Genomic DNA, 24,815 nt, shown 5'->3' with positions numbered 1-24,815 from the left:
TGGGGGTCCGCGGCCAAATGTAAATCAATTTAGGGGTCCTTGGCATGAAAAAGGTTGAAAACCACTGTTCTAAATGGCAGTGGTTCACAAACTTTTTAGCTCAATAGTCTTGAGACTTGGGTCCCGGCTCCCGGGGAGGCATCAAATTTCTCTTTTGGGTCTTTAGTCCCAAGACTCAAGACCCAGAAGAGAAATTTGATGTCTCCCCGGAATCATACGAGGAAGTAAAATGTTTACTTGTGGGTTATTGGTGTAATTTAAACAATTTTGCTGGGGACCCCTTGGAGGACCTCCACGGACCCCACTTTGAGAACCAATACTATAAATAATACAAGTTCATATTGATTCCATCATGTGTCCATAGATACTGCTTTTAAATAGACTATTTATTCAAATATGTAAAATATGCATGATTCAAACATGTATGAAGAATAAGATTGCTATAAGAATCACATATCATTACTGTTTGTCCAAAACCCTTTATTTTTTTTTACTCAAGCAAATTGAGATTAGATGGACTTTTTCTTGTAATAGAGTATATAGGCTATGTTATCGCTACCTTTACTTAAATAAATCGTTTATAATATATTTATAATAGGTCGATAGAGAGAACACACACCTCCAGATACACACACACACACACACACACACACACACACACACACACACACACACGTTTGGACTGGAAGGATGCAGTCCTGCGTTGTTGGCACCGTTTGTAGTTACTCTGTTTATGTTACAAATAACAACACTTGAACGTATCTTCACCTCCGGACTCCACACATTTCTTCCAAGCAGGTCTGGTATATACCACACTAATAACCCACAGCTCAGTACAGATACCACACTAATAACCCACAGCTCAGTACAGATACCACACTAATAACCCACAGCTCAGTACAGATAACTAATTTAAAAACTAAACAACAGCTGGTAATCAATGTTTTAATGAAAAAGTACATTTACATTATACAGTACATAATCCAAGCTGTAGCCATGTACAGTAGTTAATCATAAATGTAGCCATGTACAGTAGAGTTAATCATAAATGTAGCCATGTACAGTAGAGTTAATCATAAATGTAGCCATGTACAGTAGAGTTAATCATAAATGTAGCCATGAACAGTACAGTTAATCATAAATGTAGCCATGTACAGTACAGTTAATCATAAATGTAGCCATGAACAGTACAGTTAATTACAGTCTGTCCCTGAGATTAGTAGATACAATTAGTAAGTTATTCAAATTGGTAGCCGACTGGTATTGGTAGCAATCTGAATCTGAACTTTTTTGGAGCATTCTTAGAGCACAGGGGTCCCCCAGGGGTCCCCAAGAAGGGGTCCCCCAGGGGTCCCCTCCTTTGTTCTCTCTACACCAAATCTTATCTCTTCCCCCGAAAATAGCCGATCTATAATGGCGTTGTGAGCTTAAATGTTGACTGATTTCAGAGAGTGTTGGGCTGTTTTCACAGAATGTTGGCCTGTTCTGACATGCTCCAGAAGAGAGACGCTGGAAACCTGGACGGTAGAGATGCGCGGATCGCGGTTTTAGCCGCGGTTGCCGCAGTTAACCGCAGTTTGGGTGGATTTGGGTCAATCAAATATAATTATTAATTAATATTGGATAAACCGCGGGTGAAATAATGCAGGAATTAAATTAATGATATCAATCTATAGGCCTTTAATAGCTTTTAAAAGCACTAAATTTCACCGTGTGTGCGTTTGTAGTATTTTAATATTACGTCATTTTACACCAGGCACAAAATAGCCACTCACTACATGTTGCTTTGCAGCCAGCCAGTGTTGCCAGGTTGCGACAACTTGCGAGAGAAATAAGCAGCCAGGTCTATGAAAACAAGCCCAAAACAAAACAAGTGCCAAACAAGCCCAAAAGTCGCTTATAAAAAGCTTATAAAAAGCCGACATGGCAACAAAGTGGTTGAAAGCGAAAGTAACTCAATGAAGACGTGCGCTTGTTGTTACCATGGTTGTGGATTGTATACAGTCACTGCATCGCGACAGTGGTGAGTAACATTGTTTATAAGAAAACTAACGTCAGGAAAATAACAATTATTTGGTGCGGTTGGTGCGGATCTATAAATAGGATGATATAATTACCGCGGGTGGATGGCGGATGGATAATGAACTTGTTAACGCGGATTTGGGTGACAAAAAAACCCATCCGCGCATCTCTACTGGACGGGTTTGAACCGCTGGGCTCCAGACCGCTCTACAGCACACTGCCCTGGAAACCCTGTTGTTTGGCCCTGGAAACCCTGTTGTTTGGTCAGCCACAACAAACAGGCGGAAGATTTTTTTAAAGGGACTGATTTAAACATTTCGAATGAACAATTAAACATTTCGAATGAACAAAAAGAGCCTCCGTTATTTTAACTGGTGTTAGAGCTTGATGTTCCGTGAAGCGATGGACTTGTAGATCTGCTCGGTCAGGAGAACGTAGGTCTTCTGCTCCGGATCCAGGAAGTAAAGTGGATCTGAGATCTGGTCCGGGTCAAAACCTTCCTCCACCAACCTCACCTTCTTCATCTTAAACGTCCCGGTCATCTCCAGACAGCTCTATAACACATGTTAACACATTAAGGCTCCAAACAGCTCTGTAACACATTAATATAAAACACCTTCTTCATCTTAAACGTCCCGGTCATCTCCAAACAGCTCTGTAAAGGAACAATACAACACATTAAGACTCCAAACAGCTCTGTAAAGGAACAGTACAACACATTAACAGCTCTGTAAAGGAACAGTACAACACATTAATATAAAACAACAGTACGACACAATAATAGGCATGCAAACAGACCAGGGGTGAACCGAAGGCCCACGCTGTTCAAGCCGCACATTTATGGGGGGTTTTAGGGGTTTAGCTCAACATTATCTACCATCCAGCAAAACATTATAATCCCACTGAGGAAAAATACTTGTAGGGGAGAACGGGGTAAGATGAGCCAGTGGGTTAACTGAACCCCCTTTATCTAGAAAACTAGAAAACTGTGTTGTCATGTGATGTGACCTTAAATCTACTAAACATCCATCATTTACACCTGGCTGTAAAATTGGGAAGCACCTGGGGAAAGTACAAAACATTATTTTACAAAAAATAAAATGCCGGTCAAAGTTAGATTTCCACACGTCAGGTTAGAATGACTGTTGCATCAAAGCAAATTTGCCCAGGTCGAAAAATGTATATCATACATGTTGGTGATTTGCCAATGGATAAAAACATGTGAATAATTTAGCAAAGCAATTGTCTGAAGAATTATTCTAGCCAATTTAGTCTAAAATGGTGGCTGTGGGGTAAAATGAACCAAATGGCCCAGGGTAATTGAGACAATTATCCTAATATTAATCACTATTCATATGCTTTATTATTTCTTTGCTACTCAAATTATGCTGAATGACCTTTAACTCATTAAGTGCCAAAAATATTTCTGGCTATATCACCCCTGTGCCAAGGCCAAAAATACATTGTAAAAAAAAGTGCTTTGGAGCCGAGATACAGCCTTTTTCAGTAAAAAGTTAAACAAGAAGTGAATGGAGCAGCAAATCTTCAAATCATCATATCTTGGGTTCTGAACCTTTTTTTTTTTTTTTTTTTTTCATGACGTCTCAGACGTCATTGGCACTCTGGGCTTATGAAAAACGTGACGTCTGCGACGTCATTGGCACTGAATGAGTTAATCTGGATGAATATCTCATTTAAGAGAAGTTCACAATATTGTATTAACTATTGCAAATATTAAAAAGGTTTTGAATAACAAACTTTATTTAATTGGTTTTATATTGTTTAAATAACGATTAAGAAAATAAATAAGACTGAAGAATTTGCAGAAGGGAAATACAATCATTTGTTCTAAATGAATACATTATTTGTTCAAGTTTAAACTTGAAAAATTAAAATATCAGGGGGTTGATGTAACAAAAAATGGAGTCAAGAAGCATGCCACACGCGCACAGACGCACAGACGCGCACACACACACACACACACACACACACACACACACACACACACACACACACACACACACACAGTAAACATTGTAAAACATGACTTATGGAGTAAGTGTACCTGGATCCTGATGAAGCGAGGTCTTGCGTAGGAAGGCAGGTAGCTGCTGACTAGTTTAAAGGTTTCACCAGCGTTCCAGTCCGACCCTTCTGTCAACGTGATGGCAGCCATACCGATCCTCCCCTCATGACCTGTATAATATATAATACATATAATATAATAATATATACTAGATATATACTTCTGTCAATGTGATGGCAGCCATACCGATCCTAAATTTGTTACTCTTTCTTAGGTAATATTTGCAATTTGGCCCATGTTTGAAATTAGTACAGTTTGTTGGTTACTTTTGATGTAGAAAATGTGACTATAGTTTACTGAGACACTACACTGTCTCTCTGTATTCTATGATCCTATAGTTTACTGAGACACTACACTGTCTCTGTATTCTATGATCCTATAGTTTACTGAGACACTACACTGTCTCCCTGTATTCTATGATCCTATAGTTTACTGAGACACTGCACTGTCTCTCTGTATTCTATGATCCTATAGTTTACTGAGACACAACACCGTCTCTCTGTATTCTATGATCCTATAGTTTACTGAGACACTACACTGTCTCTCTGTATTCTATGATCCTATAGTTTACTGAGACACTACACTGTCTCTCTGTATTCTATGATCCTATAGTTTACTGAGACACTACACTGTCTCTCTGTATTCTATGATCCTATAGTTTACTGAGACACTACACTGTCTCTGTATTCTATGATCCTATAGTTTACTGAGACACTACACTGTCTCTGTATTCTATGATCCTATAGTTTACTGAGACACTACACTGTCTCTCTGTATTCTATGATCCTATAGTTTACTGAGACACTACACTGTCTCTGTATTCTATGATCCTATAGTTTACTGAGACACTACACTGTCTCTGTATTCTATGATCCTATAGTTTACTGAGACACTACACTGTCTCTCTGTATTCTATGATCCTATAGTTTACTGAGACACTACACTGTCTCTCTGTATTCTATGATCCTATAGTTTACTGAGACACTACACTGTCTCTCTGTATTCTATGATCCTATAGTTTACTGAGACACTACACTGTCTCTGTATTCTATGATCCTATAGTTTACTGAGACACTACACTGTCTCTGTATTCTATGATCCTATAGTTTACTGAGACACTACACTGTCTCTCTGTATTCTATGATCCTATAGTTTACTGAGACACTACACTGTCTCTGTATTCTATGATCCTATAGTTTACTGAGACACTACACTGTCTCTCTGTATTCTTTGATCCTATAGTTTACTGAGACACTGCACTGTCTCTCTGTATTCTATGATCCTATAGTTTACTGAGACACTACACTGTCTCTCTGTATTCTATGATCCTATAGTTTACTGAGACACTACACTGTCTCTCTGTATTCTATGATCCTATAGTTTACTGAGACACTACACTGTCTCTCTGTATTCTATGATCCTATAGTTTACTGAGACACTACACTGTCTCTGTATTCTATGATCCTATAGTTTACTGAGACACTACACTGTCTCTCTGTATTCTATGATCCTATAGTTTACTGAGACACTACACTGTCTCTGTATTCTATGATCCTATAGTTTACTGAGACACTACACTGTCTCTGTATTCTATGATCCTATAGTTTACTGAGACACTACACTGTCTCTCTGTATTCTATGATCCTATAGTTTACTGAGACACTACACTGTCTCTCTGTATTCTATGATCCTATAGTTTACTGAGACACTACACTGTCTCTGTATTCTATGATCCTATAGTTTACTGAGACACTACACTGTCTCTCTGTATTCTATGATCCTATAGTTTACTGAGACACTACACTGTCTCTGTATTCTATGATCCTATAGTTTACTGAGACACTACACTGTCTCTCTGTATTCTATGATCCTATAGTTTACTGAGACACTACACTGTCTCTCTGTATTCTATGATCCTATAGATTACTGAGACACTACACTGTCTCTCTGTATTCTATGATCCTATAGTTTACTGAGACACTACACTGTCTCTCTGTATTCTACCTTGTTCACTGTAAGTCACTCTGGAGTGTCTGATCAATTACTATACTGTATATAGTAAATTGTACCTCATATCCATACATCCTATTATATTACCATACTGTACCTCTTTTCAGATCTATGGATCTTAAGTTCAAAGTGCATTTACCTTCAACTTTGACCCCGTAAACGTTTGCCTCAGCAATACAGTCCACCATGGTGAGAATGTCTGCAACCTCAGACGTGGCAACGTTCTCTCCCTTCCACCTGACACAACACACACACACACACACACACACACAGTAATCTTTTAAAATGTTTTTAAAAAATAGTAAAAAAAAAAGCTATTTGATCCCAGTTTATGACCAAGGACAATTTCACCATGAATTAAAATCTCTGCGAAACGATTATTGTGAGCGTCTTTTTTTTATCATGATAAAACGATGATAGTGACTGATTATGGTGGAGTTTAGAGGCCGAGAGAGAAATTCACCTGAAAGTGTCACCGACTCGATCCTTAAAATACACAAAGTTCTCCTGGTCGATCCAGAGCAGATCTCCTGTGTTGAAGTACTGGTCTCCTTTCCTCACCACGTCAAAGAGACGCTTCTTCTCCGTCTGCTGAGTGTTCCCCGCGTAGCCGACGAACGGAGAGATTTTAGTGATCTTTCCAACCAACAGTCCAGTCTCACCTTAAAGACAACAACAAGATAGTATAGTATGGACACAAAATAGTCTGGAAACTCAAACATGAACAACATTATTATTAGAACGTATTATCTCTGTTGTCGGGCAGAAACCAGCTATGTCCAAAATTGTAATTTAATTTAAATTAAAGAAATGAAAAACAATACTGCCTCATCATAGTTGAATGAGAGACACATAAAGTTCATATGAATGAGAGACACATACTATAATAATAATAATAATAATAATAGTAACAACAACAACATAAGGTTAATTCTCACCTCTGTCTGCTGGAATGCAGAGACCCTGAGAGTTCCTCACCGGTTCCTCTTTCTCCACATCGAATTTAATCAGCGTGTAGGGGAAGAACCTCTGTGAAATATCACATATTATTAAATATTAAACTGTATCAGTGTGCAGAACCTCTGTGGAATATTAAATATTAAACTGTATCAGTGTGTAGAACCTCTGTGGAATATTACAAATTAAACTGTATCAGTGTATAGAACCTTTGTGGAATATTAAATATTTAACTGTATCAACGTGTAGGGGAATAACTCTGTGAAATATTAAACTTCAATGTATAATATGCAACAGTCTGGTGATCACCGGAGAGACGGTTGACAGCGGGAATGTGGACGGCACCCGGGAGCAGTATGGGTTGGGTTAGTGTGTGTGTGTATATATATATATATATATATGTATACATATATATATGGAGCAGTATATCGGGTGGGTACGCGCGCACGCACGCACACACACACACACACACACACACACACACACACACACACACACACACACACACACACACACACACACACACACACACACACACACACACACACACACACACACACACACACACACACACACACACACACACACACACACACACACACACACACACACACACACACAAGAGTATGGGTTAGTGCCCCAGCCTGTGTCTTCCGTGAGGAAGAAGCCCAACAAACCCATGGTGAGGCCTTTAAGGAGGGCCATTCAGGCAAGTGGAGCCTGCAGTACCACCACGGCCCAAGACACCATAAGAGTAAGACTAATAAAGTAATCAATCAAAAATAAAACAACCCCCACCGAGTGCAGGAAGTTGACTCTGCCCACGGCGCCGATCTTAGACGTGTAATTGATGAAGCCGATGTTTCCTTCGGTGGCCGCGTACAGCTCCCTCACTTTGATGTCCCCGAAACGACTCAGGAACTCCGTCCAGATGTCTGACCGCACACCATTTCCAATGGCGATCCGGACCTTGTGATCCTTCTCGTTTTCTTTCTGAAAACACCAAGAATGACAGATTTAGTTTTTTCTCCACGATCACCTCAAAGTATAAGACACCATGTGTTCAAGGTGTCTTTCCATCTTTAACCACTTGAACCCTAGCCTTTTGATTAATCGATTGAAAATTGTATTAGGCAAAAGAATGTAAAACAACACAGTTACATTTATAATACTTTTGTCTAAAAGGTCCGACCAAAAAAGTCCTTGCAGACTTGTTTCCGTTGGGGTCCTTGAATTAATTTCATAGACATATATAGTAGCAACCAAACAGTTCAAAAATCAACATCAAAATACAGAGAAAAAATACCACTATGTACAAAGGGAGGGGGGGGTCGTCTGTCTACAGGGAAACTGGTACTAGCTCCTTTTTTGGCCTCCAGAAAGATGAGTTTTTAGGGCTGTTTTGAATGGGCCCAGCGAACTGCATTTTTTGAGGGATGGGGTTAGACTATTCCATACCTTGGTGGCTGTGCTGTAGAAGAAGAATTTGCCCATGTTTGTTTTATGGGTGGGTGGTACCAGATTGTTGTTTACGCTCCCTCTAGTTTCGTGACTGTGGGTGTCACTAACTTTTTCGAGGTATTTATACAGATATGCGGGTATAGAGGGCATTTCGGGCAAATCTGCATTTACAATTTTGAAGACCAGTCCCAATTTTAGTTGTTTAACCCTGTCTTCCACCCTGAGCCAGCCTAGGCTGGCAAAGTGAGTGGGAGAGAGGTGGGTCATGGGCCCCAGTCCGAGAAGTAGTCAAATCAGTTTGTTTTGGGAGGTTTGAAGCTTAGTCTTCAGTGACACTGAGGTGTTGGAGTACCAAGAGGAGCAAGCATAGTCAAAAAGGGGCTGAATCAGGGCCCCTGAGAGGGTCCTGAGGGCCTGGGGGTTGACAAAAGAGGAAACTCTGCCCATAAATCTGGTTCTCTGGTTTACTCTTTTGACCACCTTTGTTGCCATGCTTTCACCTGTCAGGTATTTGTCAAGAATACATCCCAAATAGGTAATCTCTTCTTTGCTAGTGATGATTGTGTCATCGACTTTGACCTTGAAGTAATTTACCTTTATTTTACTGAGGGAAAATTCTCCATTGACTAGAAATTGATAATTCAAAATATACTCCTCATCGACTTACATTGCACGGCAAAACCACACTGGAGGAGGTTGTTTAAAGGGATAGTTCACCCCCAAAAATACTTTTTTTCTATCGATTAGTCACCCCATGGAGACTTGAATTCATGGATGTTTTTTTGTTTTTGTCGCATTCCTAAGCCAATAATTTGATAACCGTCAGCGGTTCCGGTAGGAGACACAAAGAGTCTCCTTTGTGTCTCCTACCGGAACCGCTGCCTACCGGTCCGCTGGTCATCAAATTATTGTCTTAGGAATGAAAAAAATATATCCATGAATTCAAGTCTCCATGGGGTAGACTGAAAGAACGAGCCCAATCGATGGTCTTGAAGGGCGGATCCAAACCCAGGCGCCCGGATTCCTGCGGCGCTTTCTATTGCTTCACCAATCTATGTCCCCGCCTCCCCTCCCCCCCCCCCCCACCTGTGCACGGAACACGCTGACGTCACCAAATTTAGAGCGACGCCCCTCTGCACTCTGATTGGTTAGGAGATAACAAGGTTCACTCCCGCTCCGAGACCACAGCTCCTGGGATCTTCCCCCAGCCTTTTTTTTTTTGTAACAAAAAAAAAGGCATGCAGGTTTCCGAGGCTACCATGGGGTGACTAATCGATAGAAAAAAAGAATTTTGGGGGGTGAACTATCCCTTTAAGCACGTAAACAAACGCAAACAAAGCTGATTCTGACCATATAGAACACCATATAACCCAGTACTGTTCTTTTTATTCATAAAAAATTCAACTTCCTGTTGATTTTGCTATTTGAAGATCCAGATCAAGATCCGCAGATCCAGTCCAGGTTTTCTTCCTAATAAAAATAGACCTCTTCACCGTACAATGTAACTCAATCAATTTCTTGTCAATGGAGAAATTATTTTGGATTTCTTGCCCACAAAAAAAAACACAAAACACTTGAAAACCACTGTTGTAAGATTACGTAGGATGAGTGAATACCTTATGTGTGCTTAGCACGTAAGCACATGGTTTCTGTAATTTATTACCTAAGATAATGTAATCTATTACCTTAGCTGTACTACAGAGGTAGCGCATGGTTTCTCCGATGTATTGCATCACCGTCACATTGAACTTCCTGCAGTCGTCCCAGAACTGAGAGGCTGAGAACTTCCTCCTCAGAACTATGGTATTACCTGTAATATAAGAACATCAGAACTATGGTATTACCTGTAATATAAGAACATCAGAACTATGGTATTACCTGTAATATAAGCACATCAGAACTATAACTATAAAAAAACTATTAACACTTTACTTTAATACTGAGTACATCAAATGTGTCATGCAGGCTTTAGGGTGACACACGATAGTTTAGTGCAGAAAACGACTTTAAACTCTTCAATATCATTATAAACCCAACTCACTCACAACAGACTGATCTGTTATGATCACCTTAGTCACATATTAAATTGAAGCTGGCTGAAACCGGTCCATACCAAGTGAGACGTAAGAGCTAACTAAAACATTGAGTTGTATAATGAATAATTACAGATTGTGAATCGTGAATTAACGTTATGTACCAAACAATGACAACTCTAAATGTACAACAGACACGGTCATCCTACTATAAAATGATGAAACCTCTGTATGTGTGTGTGTGAACACATCAATAACATTTGGCATCATATGAAGAGAGTGACAAAGACAGTTTTTCACCTTTCACCCAAATTTAAAGTGTTTTTTAGATTTCATCAACTGTGTCAAAGTGTAACCAAGCAGCGAGTTGATCAACTGTGTCAAAGTGTAAACAAGCAGTGAAGTTTCAGCTGATTGTGAAGAGAGGACGCCTGGTAAACAGAAGGTCACAGGTTTGATTCCGGGCCCCAGCTAAACAGACTGGCCAGAAATTGTGATGAAAAGCTATAGGATAAGGATAAGGATAATTCCTTTTAACAGGACGTTCATGAAAGTCCTTGCGGGCTTGTTTCCAATGAGGGCCTGTGAGCAACTAGGGGTTAAGAGTCTTGCTCAGGGACAAATTTCATTTCATCGACAAATATGCTGGCCTGGCCTGGAATCGTACCTGGGGCAACCAGGGCCTCTGGCTCCCTAGGCGGGCTCACTAACCACTCAGCTATGGCCGCCCCCATAGCCTGATTAGAATACTACAATTAGTGTGTAGAAGACGCAGAGAAACTGGCAAGCTTCTTGATAACTGCATTTGAAAAAGAGTTTGAAATCTGCCATTACAAGCAAGCAACATAATAAAGATAATGTATTTTAATATCCACAATCCCTCAGAACTCTGCTCAGCTGTTTCCAATTCTAATGTGTTAATTGCATGGTCTTCTCTCTCTCTCAAGTTCAGTCTATTATGTTTCTATGCCGCTTTTTGCATTTTGCATTGCTTGAACAATGCTGCAAGCAGCGTTGCTATATTTAGTATTATTATTACCTCTCTCTATACACCGAGCCATGCCGATGAGGAACCCAGCACTGTGGTACAGAGGTATTATTATTATTATTATTATTATTACTACTATTACCTCTCTCTATACACCCAGCCATGCCGATGAGGAAGCCAGCACTGTGGTACAGAGGTATTATTATTATTATTATTATTACTACTACTATTACCTCTCTCTATACACCCAGCCATGCCGATGAGGAAGCCAGCACTGTGGTACAGAGGCAGGTTGATGTAGAAAACATCGTCTGCTGTCACTCCTGTTGAGGCCTGGATGAAGGAGGCGGCCCAAACCCTCTCATGAGTCACAAGGGCTGCTTTAGGTAACCCTGGAAACAAACAAACAAACAAACAAACAAACAAACAAACAAACAAACACACAAACAAACAAACAGTCACCAAGGATGCTTTAGGTAACCCTGGATACAAACACAAACAAACAAACAAACAAACAAACAGTCACCAAGGATGCTTCAGGTAAACCTGTAAAACAAATATGAGTTGTACAGGTGTGTACAGGTGTGTACCGGTGTGGAGTTACCTGTGATTAATGTAGCTCTATATAAGCATGACAGTGTTTTTCAGCTAAGCAAAGCTTTGTAGGGGGGCTTGGTAAGTATAAGAGGCATATACACTGTTTTATCCTCCCTGTATGCGGCCACAGGCTAATAATACATAGGCGAGTGACAGTATATGCATCAGGTGTAGGAAGCCTACACATGGTTCGGTCTTTGCCCTGAATACAGCTGAGAGCTTGTGTTGGGGCGTGTGTGTTGAGTCACAGTGTTCAGACCCCCATATCAGCTCGGCTATACAATGGGTCTTTTCTCGATAAATGATGAAAACAGCAGGTGTGTAGGTAACCTACGCACAGTTCTGTCTTTTGCCCCGTATGCAGCTAAGCTCTCATGATCGGGCGAGCGTGTTGATTTGCAGTGTTTAACCAGGTTGCATGCGTAACCTTCGTTCTGAACACCCCGTTTACGGCTGAGGGCTGTTAAACGGCGGTGTGTGTTGGGTTACAGTGTTTGAACCCCAGTATACGGTCGCCGGTATATACGGTGGGTTTGTTCTTTGGTGAGTATACATACAAAGAGAAAATGGGTTTTTCGCTGTTGTTTTCCACGCTTTGCAAGCCTTAAGGTCATTACACACCGGCGATTCAAAATTCGGACTCGTCCCGAATAATTAAAAGACGCTTTTTCGCTTCGCTTTTTCGCTCCATGGAAGCTTGCATTGACTTTATAACGTTTTTTTTTAAACGTATTATTCGCATGAAAAAATCGCCTCCGGTGTGTAAGGAGCTTTAGATGTTGATAATTCACTTGGTGTATTGAATCACGGTGGCTTTTGAGGGCTCTGCCCCTTTGACTATCTTAAAGGATTCACAAAAGTCAAATTTTCTTGGATTTCTAATGAATTCCTGGCAGTGAAAGAGTTAAATGCCAATCCCATTTGTATTTGCTTAACCCTGTCCTCTACCCTGAGCCATCCCAGACTAGCAAAACGTGTTGGATTAGCTGGGCCATGGGCTAAGTAGCCGAACCGGTTTCTTTTGGGAGGTCTGAAGTAGAGCTCGTCGGGTTAGGCATGTAACCCGAAATACCCGTGCTCGGTCACGGGTCCATTCACAAGAAGTGACTCCGGGTCCGGGTCGGAGCCGGTACAGTCCGTCTCGGGTCTCCGACTGTGAAATGGACGGTTCCACTAATACCCGAGTTGACCCGGCGAGCGGGTTTCTCGGGGCTCAGACTGTGAAATGCACGGTTCCACTAATACCCGAGTGGACCCGGCGAGCGGGGGGTCTCGGGGCTTAGACTGTGAAATGGACGGTTCCATTAATACCCGGGTGGAGGGAGGGAGGTCGGTCACTCAGAAGACAGACTGGCAGTGACGCAGTCAATGACTGGCTGTTATCTATATTATCATATCACTACATAATGTTATAATGGCGATATATTAACAAGCATAGGATGATTAAAACATATTTATGTCTGTATTAGCCTTGATGATCGTCTTTCTTGACCGAAGGCTCTGTCTGTATTAGGAACAACTTTGGACAGGTGGAAAACTTTAGTTAAACTTGCAGAGTGGCGCATTACTTTACCTGAGTTACATATTCTGATACTTGTACTTGAATGTTGACATGAAATAATAATCCTGTTTAGTGTTTCACTACCACGAGCAAAGACTACAGCACATATTAACGGCGCTGATCAACACACACGTTGAAAGGCTAGGACAAAGATACCAAGGATTCGACAGTGATGTCACTATGCAACAAGGAAGTAGCGACGGACGCTACGCCATGTTCGAAGTTGTTTTAAAGATAGCAAGGATTCGTCGGCGATCTGATGTGACATCACCGACGAATCCTTGGACATATTTTACCCACTCATTTATATACACCAGTTATATCAAATATTGTCGATTAACGTAACGCTTTGGTTAATGGTTAAAAATGGTACAATAATCGAGTTAATATCAACATGTTGTTACCGGTATACTCAAAGCACAATGGAAACTCCAAAGCCAATTATAATGTTAAACAACATTAAATGTGGTTTAACATTAGAAATTAACGTGGATTATAGTTATAGTTATGAAGAAGGATTACAAACATCTAGAACGTGGATTTATTTTTGTATAGCTGTCCAATGAGCATTGACTGGGATTATACATCATAATCATGGAGGCTATACATTTAGGTAAGAAAGTATGAAACAAGTCTTATTTAACGCTGGACAACTTGTACTAATGATGTTGGCAAACAATTTTGCGTTCGGGTTTTTCGGAGGCTCGGGTTATGTACGGGTTCGGTTCTTGTATGTCACGGTTCTATACGGGTCTGTTTCCGACAGCTCTCGGTGCTGTTCGGGTCCGGATCTCAATTTCGGGTTACGGGTATTTTTTTCGCGGGTCCATTCGGGTATCGGTCCTTCATATTGGACCATAGGCCGGGTCCATTTGGTTCCGCGTAAAAAAATCACGGGTCCATTTGAGTTCGGGTATTTATATTTCACCCGTGAAGACCTCTAGTCTGAAGCTTATAGTTTTTAGTGGCATTGAGATGTTGGAGAACCAAGAGGATGCAAGCATAGTCAAAGTGGCATTGAGTTACCTGTGGTTCCTGAGGTGTAGATGCACAGAGCTATAGTTATCTGTGGTTCCTGAGGTGTAGATGTACAGAGCTATAGTTACCTGTGGTTCCTGAGGTGTAGATGTATGAGCTATGCTCCTCATGGTGAGTTACCTGTGGTTCCTGAGGTGTAGATGTACAGAGCGATGCTCCTCACGGTGACGTTGGCTCTGAGTTGACGGGACAGAGGCTGGTCAGACTCTTGGCTGATCTTGTCGGACAGCGAGGTGATGTCCTCCACACTGCTGCTCTCTGATAGGATGAACACGGAGATGCCCTGTTCTCTGAGTGTGGGTAGAACCTCCTCCACGGCCTCCCTGAGATCTGAGACAAACAGACACCCTCTCATCATCATCATCATCAACATCATCTTTACTGTTACCAAAGATGGTGGATATTTAAGAAGATCTGCCATAAAAAATGTAGCCACTAGGGCGAAATGGTTCACAAATGGCATACTGGCATGCCACAGAGCAACACTAAAACTGTGTGCGTGCGTGCGTATAATACAGGGGTAGGCAAGCTTAGGCACGGGTGCCAACATTGGCCCAGGGGAGGGTGATGATGAAACAAGACCGCAAGGACTTTTTTGGACGGACCTTTTAGACAAAGTATTATTAATGTAATGCCGTTAATTTTTTTTGCCTAATAAAATATTCAATCAATCAATCAATGATCACTGGTACACATCTTTTTAGTTTAGTCAGTTAAATTAAGTCCACTCGCATCTATATGCAAATTACACCAAATTCTCTCTGACTGGGAGGGAGTGTGGGAGATATAGGTGGGTTATTAATCTGAGTCTAATGATTATTACATCCTGATGTGAAAGAAAATATTTCTAAAGAAGAGGAAAAAAATCACACCCAGTGTGAAGTGGGCGGTGTGGTCACAGTGGTCATCACAGTGATGGAAGTTCACTTAAAGAAAAGTAATATTGTGGACCAACCATTGTACACCCCTAACTTAAAAAAAAACATAAATGTGTTTTTTTAAAGTGCATAGTCCTATTTATAGGGCTATGCACATGTGTCATGTTTCACTAGCCAATCACAGTCCTGAATAGACTGTGATTGGCCAATCACGGTGCAGGGTTAGGGGGGTACACTGGTGGCCAATCACAAAGCAGGGTTGGGGGGTGCAATCGAATGTCGATGTCCAAACCTCACATATAGGGGCGGTTTCACCGCCCAAAAATAAAAGATTGTTATGTATAGCCTATAAAAATCAGTTGGAAATAATATATATATATTATTATTATATATTTTGAGGGTGGTGTATGGGAGCTGCACCACCGGCCTAACGGCGCTACAGAGGGTGGTGTATGGGAGCTGCATGCCTCAACGGGCGCTACAGAGGGTGGTGTATGGGAGCTGCAGGCCTCAACGGGCGCTACAGAGGGTGGTGTATGGGAGCTGCAGGCCTCAACGGGCGTTACAGAGGGTGGTGTATGGGAGCTGCACCACCGGCCTAACGGCGTTACAGAGGGTGGTGTTTGGGAGCTGCACCACCGGCCTAACGGCGTTACAGAGGGTGGTGTTTGGGAGCTGCACCACCGGCCTAACGGCGCTACAGAGGGTGGTGAATGGGAGCTGCAGGCCTTAACGGGCGCTACAGAGGGTGGTGTATGGGAGCTACAGGCCTCAACGGGCGTTACAGAGGGTGGTGTATGGGAGCTGCACCACCGGCCTAACGGCGCTACAGAGGGTGGTGTTTGGGAGCTGCAGGCCTCAACGGGCGTTACAGAGGGTGGTGTTTGGGAGCTGAAGGCCTCAACGGGCGTTACAGAGGGTGGTGTTTGGGAGCTGCGGGCCTCAACGGGCGTTACAGAGGGTGGTGTTTGGGAGCTACAGGCCTCAACGGGCGTTACAGAGGGTGGTGTTTGGGAGCTACAGGGCTCAACGGGCGTTACAGAGGGTGGTGTTTGGGAGCTACAGGCCTCAACGGGCGTTACAGAGGGTGGTGTTTGGGAGCTACAGGCCTCAACGGGCGTTACAGAGGGTGGTGTTTGGGAGCTACAGGCCTCAACGGGCGTTACAGAGGGTGGTGTTTGGGAGCTACAGGCCTCAACGGGCGTTACAGAGGGTGGTGTTTGGGAGCTACAGGCCTCAACGGGCGTTACAGAGGGTGGTGTTTGGGAGCTACAGGCCTCAACGGGCGTTACAGAGGGTGGTGTTTGGGAGCTACAGGCCTCAACGGGCGTTACAGAGGGTGGTGTTTGGGAGCTACAGGCCTCAACGGGCGTTACAGAGGGTGGTGCGGACGCCGGACGGCCCAGAGCGTCGTCGGAGGTGAAGCTCCCCTGTCTACTGGGAATGTACGAGAAACGGTGTGAGACGATCATCAAGGACACTCATCACCAGTGTGGTGACTGTCGCAACGACCCCTATACAAGATTTATGTATTTAGAAGGTTTTGGCTCCGGAGCATGAGAAGCAGCGGACCAGAGACTAGTTATATTATTATATAGAGACTAGTGATATTATTATATAGAGACTAGTGATATTATTATATAGAGACTAGTGATATTATTATATAGAGACTAGTGATATTATTATATAGAGACTAGTGATATTATAGTATTACCTTCAGATGCTATGAGCGTCTTGGCTCCAGAACAGGAGAAACAGTGAACCAGAGACTTGGACCTGATGTTGAAGTTGAGCAAGGCAGCAGGACAGCCCAGTTTGGCCAGAGCCAGCCAGGTCCAGATGTAGCTCGGCTCGTTCCCTAATAATAATAATAATAATAACAATATGTTTTCTTTATATTGCACTTTACATTTGGAACAAATCTCAAAGTTCTACAGTACAGAATTAAAAAAATAACATTTGCATAAAAACAATCTAAAAAAGGAGGGTTTCAAAAACATTTAAACCCCAGGGGTAAAACCCAGAATAGCTTTATTAACCCATTAAAAACTGGAAAGCATCTGTGTCACTTTAGATTTTAACCACTTTAACCATTATTGTATACCTTCGCCATTCAAAAATAGCAGATCTACAAGCTCATAGCGCTATGAGCTTGTAGATCTGCTATTTTTGAAAAAAATTGGTAATGTGTGCAAATCATTGGATATATATAAAAAATGTTTTACTCAAATCTTTGCTTCTGGGGGGTCCCTGGAACAACATATTTAGAAATGGGGGTCCACCAAATACATATTTTTAGGGGTCCTTGACATGAAAAAGTTTGAGAACCACAAGAAAGTTAACAACAGTTGTTTTAATAAAACTGTTATGAAGGAAGGTGTTCAGTTCTCTGTTGAAAAGCATCGACAGACTTTATAGCCTTGGATCGATTTTCGATAGACTTGGGCTGCACCCCCCAGAGCGTCCTGAACTTTCACCAGTAAAGTCCGTATTTCTCCGAACATGTACAAATGCAAAATATAAGGTGCTGACTCGGTTGCCCCGGATGTTAACTCGGCACTCGGGCTCTTAGTTTACTGTATTAGTCCCTATATTTCAATAGATATGTGTTTTAATCCCGTCTGTTGCTGAATGCTACATTTCCCCTCGTTTACTTCCTGTTTACATTGTGTAATACCGGCTTTCACCTGCTGCGATCCGCCACTACCACCTTTTGAGGAATACAGGGAATTTACGACAGAATCGGACACAGACGGGATTAAAACACACTTACATTGAAAAATACGGACTAATACATTAAACACAGGTTTCTAATGTCTAGTTAACATCCGTCGCTACAGGATCAGCACTTTATATGTTGAATATGTACAATGTAAGGAGAAGTACAGGCTTTCCGCGCAGATGTCCAGTGACTATTAGGCAGTTAGAGACCGAGACTCATCATAATAGATACAGACCCAGGAACAGAGCCACCACGTCGCCTTCCCTCAGCCCGGCGTGTCTCTGCAGACATCTGGCCAGCCTGTTGCTACGGCGGTCCATGGATCCATAGGAGATCTGCTGGCCCTCAAAGTGGACGAAGGTCTTGTCCGGGTGTCTCCCGGCCCGGTCCAGAAACCTGTCCAGCAGACTGTAGAAGGGTCTGAGCTTCTTGTAGGAGATGAGCCTCAGACCCAGGCGCAGGGTCCTCAGCATGTAGGAGACATCTGCTCCTAGATGAGGGTTTACAGATCTGAGGAACACCGTTAGAACCACGGCCAGAGCCACCAGCAGAGAGGTCAGGGAGGTCAGGGTGGTCAGAGAGGAGGGCAACCACACGGACATGGTGGAGGTTTTTTTAAACTAAACTTTTTGGGGTTTTTGGGGGTTTTTTTCTCCCTAAAAGAAACGAGTTGTTTTTGAGGCTGAATCTGAATGTGTGACAAAGTTCAACTGAGGGGGCGGGGCTTGTTATTCTCCTCCTCCTTTCTCTCTCTCTCTCTCTCTCTCCCCACATTGTGTTGATTTCATTCATTTATCACACACTTCATTCACTTTCTCCCTCATCCAGTTCAGTGTTTCTCTAGCCTTAGATCAAGACTATTGTATATGTATTTAATCGAGTCTGACTTTTACTTTCGTATCTACGAGAGTCTATTAACTCCACCGCCTCATATTTTATATTTGTACATGTTTGGAGAAATACGGGCTTTACTGGTGACATTTCAGGGCAAACTGGGGGGGGGGGGGGGGGGGGGGGGGGGGGGGGGTCACTAAGACTCGTAGAAAAAAAGAAAGAAAAAAAATCGATAAAATACATCTATGATATATAATCTAAGGCTAAGGTTCTCAACCTTTTCAGTCCGGGACTGAATAATAATCATATTTGAACTGGGGACCCCCCAAAATCATGTTTGAACTGGGGACCCCCCCCCCCCCAATTTTTTTTAATAAATAATAAAATAATCATATTTGAACGGGGGAACCCCTCAAAATCATGTTTGAACTGGGGACCCCCCAAAATGATCATATGTGAACTCTTCCCTGTGTTTACATAACATTGTATTTATTTTCTCCCTGACTGTTTGTTTACCTGCAGAAACTTTGCCCTCTGTGTGTTTTCACTGTTTGTTTCAGTAGATAGAGAAAACAAAACGAACAGAGAAAACAAAACAAACAAACAGTGAAAACACAGGAAAGGACTTCCGTATTGTTCAATAAAAAGCTTTTTAATCCAATTGGCGGCCATGTTTTATCTATTTTTTATTTTGTTTGTAATGTATCAAAGTGCAATACACCTTCCAACCGATAAGGTCGCGTGGTTGAAAAAAATGCGGAACGTTTGAAGAAAATGGCCGGCAATTGGATTTAAAAGCTTTTTATTGAACAATACGGAAGATACGGGTACTTAGACCAGTGCACTTTAACTTTTTACATCCGTGGCCGTGGGGTCAGCACTTTATGTTTGAAATGTGAACGTTTATGTAGATGTAAGGGTTGTAAATGTAAAACATTTGCAAACCAGTGGTTCTATGAGTGACAGACGAGCCGTCACGAGCGTCATGTGAACCATGGCAAATACTGCAGTAATAAAATACAACATAAATATCTGAGTGTAGCTGAGGTATAAAATGCATAATGCATTGCAGTGCTAATAATACTAATAATAATAATACATATCTCTGCTGTCAGGCAGTAATTTCTGCCTGAACCAATGTACAAAAGATTAACTTTTCAGGAAGTGAAAGAAAACCATATTTTTTATAACAACACAATACTGCCTCATCCATCAAAGTAGGTTGCATTTAATACAATGATGGCTCTGGGGAAAAAGCTCCGTTTGATAGACCTGTGGCACCCCCCACAGGGCATCAGGTGGAACAGGTGATGATTCTGGTGCGAGTCAATCTACTGTCACTGTCCTCCACAATGTTCCCTGCTCTGTTCAGACATTCATTCATATACATATAATATATGTATATGAATGAATGTCTGAACAGAGTATATTATACAGAGTACAGAGTACAGAGTATATTATACATATATACATATGATATCATATTATACACAGAGAACAGAGTATATTATACATATATACATACATATATATATATTCATTGTATACAAAATATTATTTGAGTTTAAATGACCCAAAATAAAATAAAAAGTCTCGTCTTCGATAGCACATATGTCCGTGCGTGCGTTGCATGTGATGCTATACATATATATATATAGCCTATATATATATTTATATGTGTGTGTGTGATGTATGTGATACTATATATGTGATTGTAATTTGGGGTTGATTGGATGTTGTGTTCGTGATATGTTTTGTTTTTTTGGATTAGAAATAGGTCCCAGCCCGCCCACACATTTATGAATCCGATTACAGTCAAACACAGTGATGTGTTCTACCGTTATACGCTGTATACGCCGTATACAGTCTAATAACCATTTCATCCATTGAAAACGCGAGAGCGTATACCCACGACCACGCGCATCGTATCGCATCGTATACTCTCCGAAAAAACCTAGAACACACCACTGGTCAAACAGTATGGAGTATCAGAACCCTGTTTGATGCTCATTGTCACATGACCCACCACACCGTTTCTACATAATTTGGTAAAAAAAAGAAAAAAGTGACATCTGATGCAAAGTGTGAAGGGGTGTAGGGGTGGATCGTGTCCTTAAGGTCAGGAGGTGACGTGACCTTGACTGCCTTGTAGGTCGTCACCAGTGTTTTGAACTGGATGAAGCGTCCTTGAGCAAGGCACCGACTGCTGCAGATAAGCAGGTTTGTTAAGAGTTACAATTATACTGTGTAATTTGCACATTCTATTGTAAGTGCCACCATCATTGTAAAATGTAAGGATTCAAACAGTGTGATTGACAGGAGAGATGATCAGAGGAGCAGAGTTTGTACCATTACGGTTCCAACATGGACTGAAGAATGGAAAGAGTCTCTCAGTGAAGGTGCAGCCAGTGAAAGAGTAGAGATGAACTCTGGTCTCCACATCATAAAAGGAGACCAGACCCTCCTCATAATCCACATGATGTTACACAGTAACACTACTACTGTGATTTTAGACTTTTATTTTTTTCATATTTTTCACCCAAGCCCTCTGGGCTCCTGGACTTTGATTGGCCCTCCAGGATTTTCCACGAGGATTTGGGTTTACATTAATTGAGAGGTGATTCTAGACACCTATAAGAACACATTGGTGAAGAAAGCTATTGGTAATAATTTTTTTCACAGATGGTCCACACATATTGCTAAAATTCCCTAACATAGCGGTTCTCAAACCTTTTAATTTCAAGGACCCCCCCATAACTCTGAGAGTGTACAAAAGGAACCAAATGGACACGTAAGGGTCCATTTGGTTCCTTTTGTACACTCTCAGAGTTACACACCCGTAAGGGTCCATTTGGAACCCCCTCAAGGAACCGTGAGGCGGGCGTGTGTTTTCAATGAGTCTAACATTCATTAGAAGGACGATATCAGTCACCAGAAGCTGAATCAAGCAGCTTAAACACTGGGGTGTTGGATTGCATTATGTCAGAGTTAGACGTGAAAATGACCCCAGAAATGTTTTAAAGTGGAATTCCTCTTTAGCTGTAAACCAAGCCATGTGTCCAGTGTACATCTTTATGAATGTGAATAACAATATTATGGCACAAATTCAAACATGACTCCATAACTCATTCAGCATTCAGGACAGTTATTGCACATGGACAGTGTCTTCTTATGTCAATGATTTATTTATCAAAACATTAGCAGAACGCATGTAAAATGTCCTTAAAGGGCTAGGGCGTTTGTTCACGTGCTAAAAGAGTGACTTTGAGATCTGTTTCAGCGTACAATGTAAGTCAATGAGGAGCATATTTTGAATTATCAATGGAGCAATTATTTTAGATTTCTTGTCCACCTTTGTTGTTACATAATGGCAAGATCACTACACAACCCAAATCTCTACCAAAGTGGTCTTGCCCTTAATCCATTCAATCCGGGAACACATCTGTGTCACTTTAGATTTCTAAAGGCTATTCAATAAAATAGCAGATATATATCTGCTATTTTTTTTAAGGAAATCGTGAAAATGTGTGCAAATCTTTGAATATAATATACATTTTTAACTCAAATCTTTGCTTCTGGGGGTCCCTGGAACAAAATATTTTGAGATGGTGGAGTCCGCTGAGAAATACATATCATTTTGGGGGGTCCTTGACATGAAAAAGTTTGAGAACCACTGATATTATAGCAACATACGTTTTCTTTTTAAATGGTAAGATTTAGAAGACATTTAGAATCCCCAGAAGCAAAGATTTGAGTTAATAAAAAAAACTAAACGTATATAATCAAAGATTTGCAAAACCTTTCACTATTTTCCCCAACAAAATAGCAGATCTACAAGCTCATAGAGCGGCATGGAATAGCCCAAAGAAATCTAAAAATGACACACAGATGCGCTACCGGTCTTGTACTTTAAGGCAGGTTTATTTATGTCACCCAGGCAGCATGCCTGCATTCTTCCTGTGTCAAGTTACTCAATAAAAGTGCCTTCAGGACATTAGTTTGAATGCTGGTATTTTCTGAATGTAAAGCATTTCTTCCAGACTGTGCACCTGGTAAGAAACTATCACATTAAGGTAGACAGACTGTGTGGTAAGAAACTATCACATTAAGGTAGACAGACTGTGTGGTAAGAAACACATTAACATTAACATTGACTGCCAGAGTTTATTCCTAATGTACTCACCCCTGTGCCAGCGATTTGCGTGTTTTTCTATTTTCTTATTTTGTAATTTCTGAGTGCTGTTTTAAACACATACGACAAATCTGCCACTAGAGAGCAGCAAATAGACACCTTGATCAGCTCGCTGACTTGCTCGCCCCCCCCCCCCCCCCCCACCCCACACAGAGTCAAACAGTCAAATACGTCAAACCGGATGTGACGTGTTCTCAGATTCTCCGATCGGCCAAAAGTACGATGTGATACACGACGGCGATGACTGTTCGTCACCCAGACCATAGATTATAGAAGTGGACCTCTCCGTTAGATTTTTATACCGTGTGAAAAACCGTGGTTTTCCCTATTCTGGCCGAAAATTACTGGGGAAAAAAAAAAGAAAACCGGAAACAGAACCCGAGTCATGAAACCGGATCCCAGTGTGGGTGAAGTAAGTGGAACTCGAAACCTAGAATGAAAAATAAGCAGAATAGCGCGATCAGAGATATAAACCCCAATTAATCACTAGATCGCATTAATGCGATCTTGGTGGACAAGCGCGCTATTTATTAGATCGCATTAATGCGCGATTGGCGGCATATGAGTTGTTAAGGTAGACAGACTGAGCACCTGGTCACATTAAGGTAGACAGTTCCATCTTGGAGGCAAACCTCTCCGGTGTCAATAAGGTCAATCAAAGAACCCGTTTTCTGTATAGGATCAACTCTCTAGTCAGTAAGAATACCTTGAGGATTCTCACAGGAGCCCTCATCCAAGGTCATTTTGACTATGCATGCTTCTCATGGTATCACAACACCACTAAGGCCTTAAAAACAAGGCTCCAGACATCCCAAAACAAACTGGTAAGGCTACTTCTTGGCCTCAAACACACAACCCATCTAACCCCTGCTCATTTTGCTAGTGTTGGATGGCTCAGGGTTGAGGACAGAGTACAGCAACTCACAATGGGCCTGGTCTACAAGATACACCACAACATTGGGATACCCATGTACCTGTCAAAATATTTCACAAACGTAAATGAAGTCCATAATCATAACACCAGAGGCAGCTCCACTGATCATGTTCAACCCAGATTTGGCACAAACAAGGGAATGAACTCTTTCTCATGCTATACAACAAAAATGTGGAATGCCCTACCCAAAGGAGTAAAGGAGTGTGCAATTCCAAACTGGCCCCTGTCAAAGTCTTAACCTACCCCCCCTCCTCCTCAAACTGTCAAATTGTACATCTTTCCTGTTTTTCATACCAGTAACCTGTAAGCTGATTGTATGACGTTCTGCATAGTAGTGTATCTGTCTGTTTTCTTAAATGTCCTCATAATTTGAGTGCGTGGGGATCTCATTTTAAATCCAGATCCAGTTTAGAGGACCTTGTATTGTGAATTGTACTTCCATGTACTGTTTCCATGTCTTTTCAAAATAAATATTCAATCAATCAAACAAACAGAGTTATGC

At 41.6% G+C, this 24,815-nt stretch overlaps 1 protein-coding gene across 1 annotated transcript; it reads right to left on the bottom strand.

Moving 5' to 3' along the window:
* Positions 1-1,025: 1,025 nt before the first annotated feature.
* On the bottom strand, positions 1,026-19,028 carry LOC308091306 (long-chain fatty acid transport protein 2-like). Its single transcript, XM_080436803.1, has 11 exons — positions 18,589-19,028; positions 17,346-17,489; positions 14,874-15,083; positions 11,791-11,949; positions 10,222-10,346; positions 7,874-8,068; positions 7,057-7,147; positions 6,582-6,780; positions 6,258-6,355; positions 4,088-4,218; positions 1,026-2,576 (listed from the first exon to the last, which is right to left on the bottom strand). The coding sequence occupies exons 1-11, from the start codon at positions 18,953-18,955 to the stop codon at positions 2,400-2,402; spliced, it is 1,896 nt and encodes a 631-aa protein (XP_080292929.1). The 5' UTR covers positions 18,956-19,028; the 3' UTR covers positions 1,026-2,399.
* Positions 19,029-24,815: the final 5,787 nt, after the last annotated feature.

Source organism: Gymnoscopelus braueri, assembly GCF_963280865.1.
Source record: "Gymnoscopelus braueri genome assembly, chromosome: 9".
NCBI classification, from domain to species: Eukaryota; Metazoa; Chordata; class Actinopteri; order Myctophiformes; family Myctophidae; genus Gymnoscopelus; species Gymnoscopelus braueri.
This window is presented reverse-complemented; position numbering and strand designations above follow the sequence as displayed.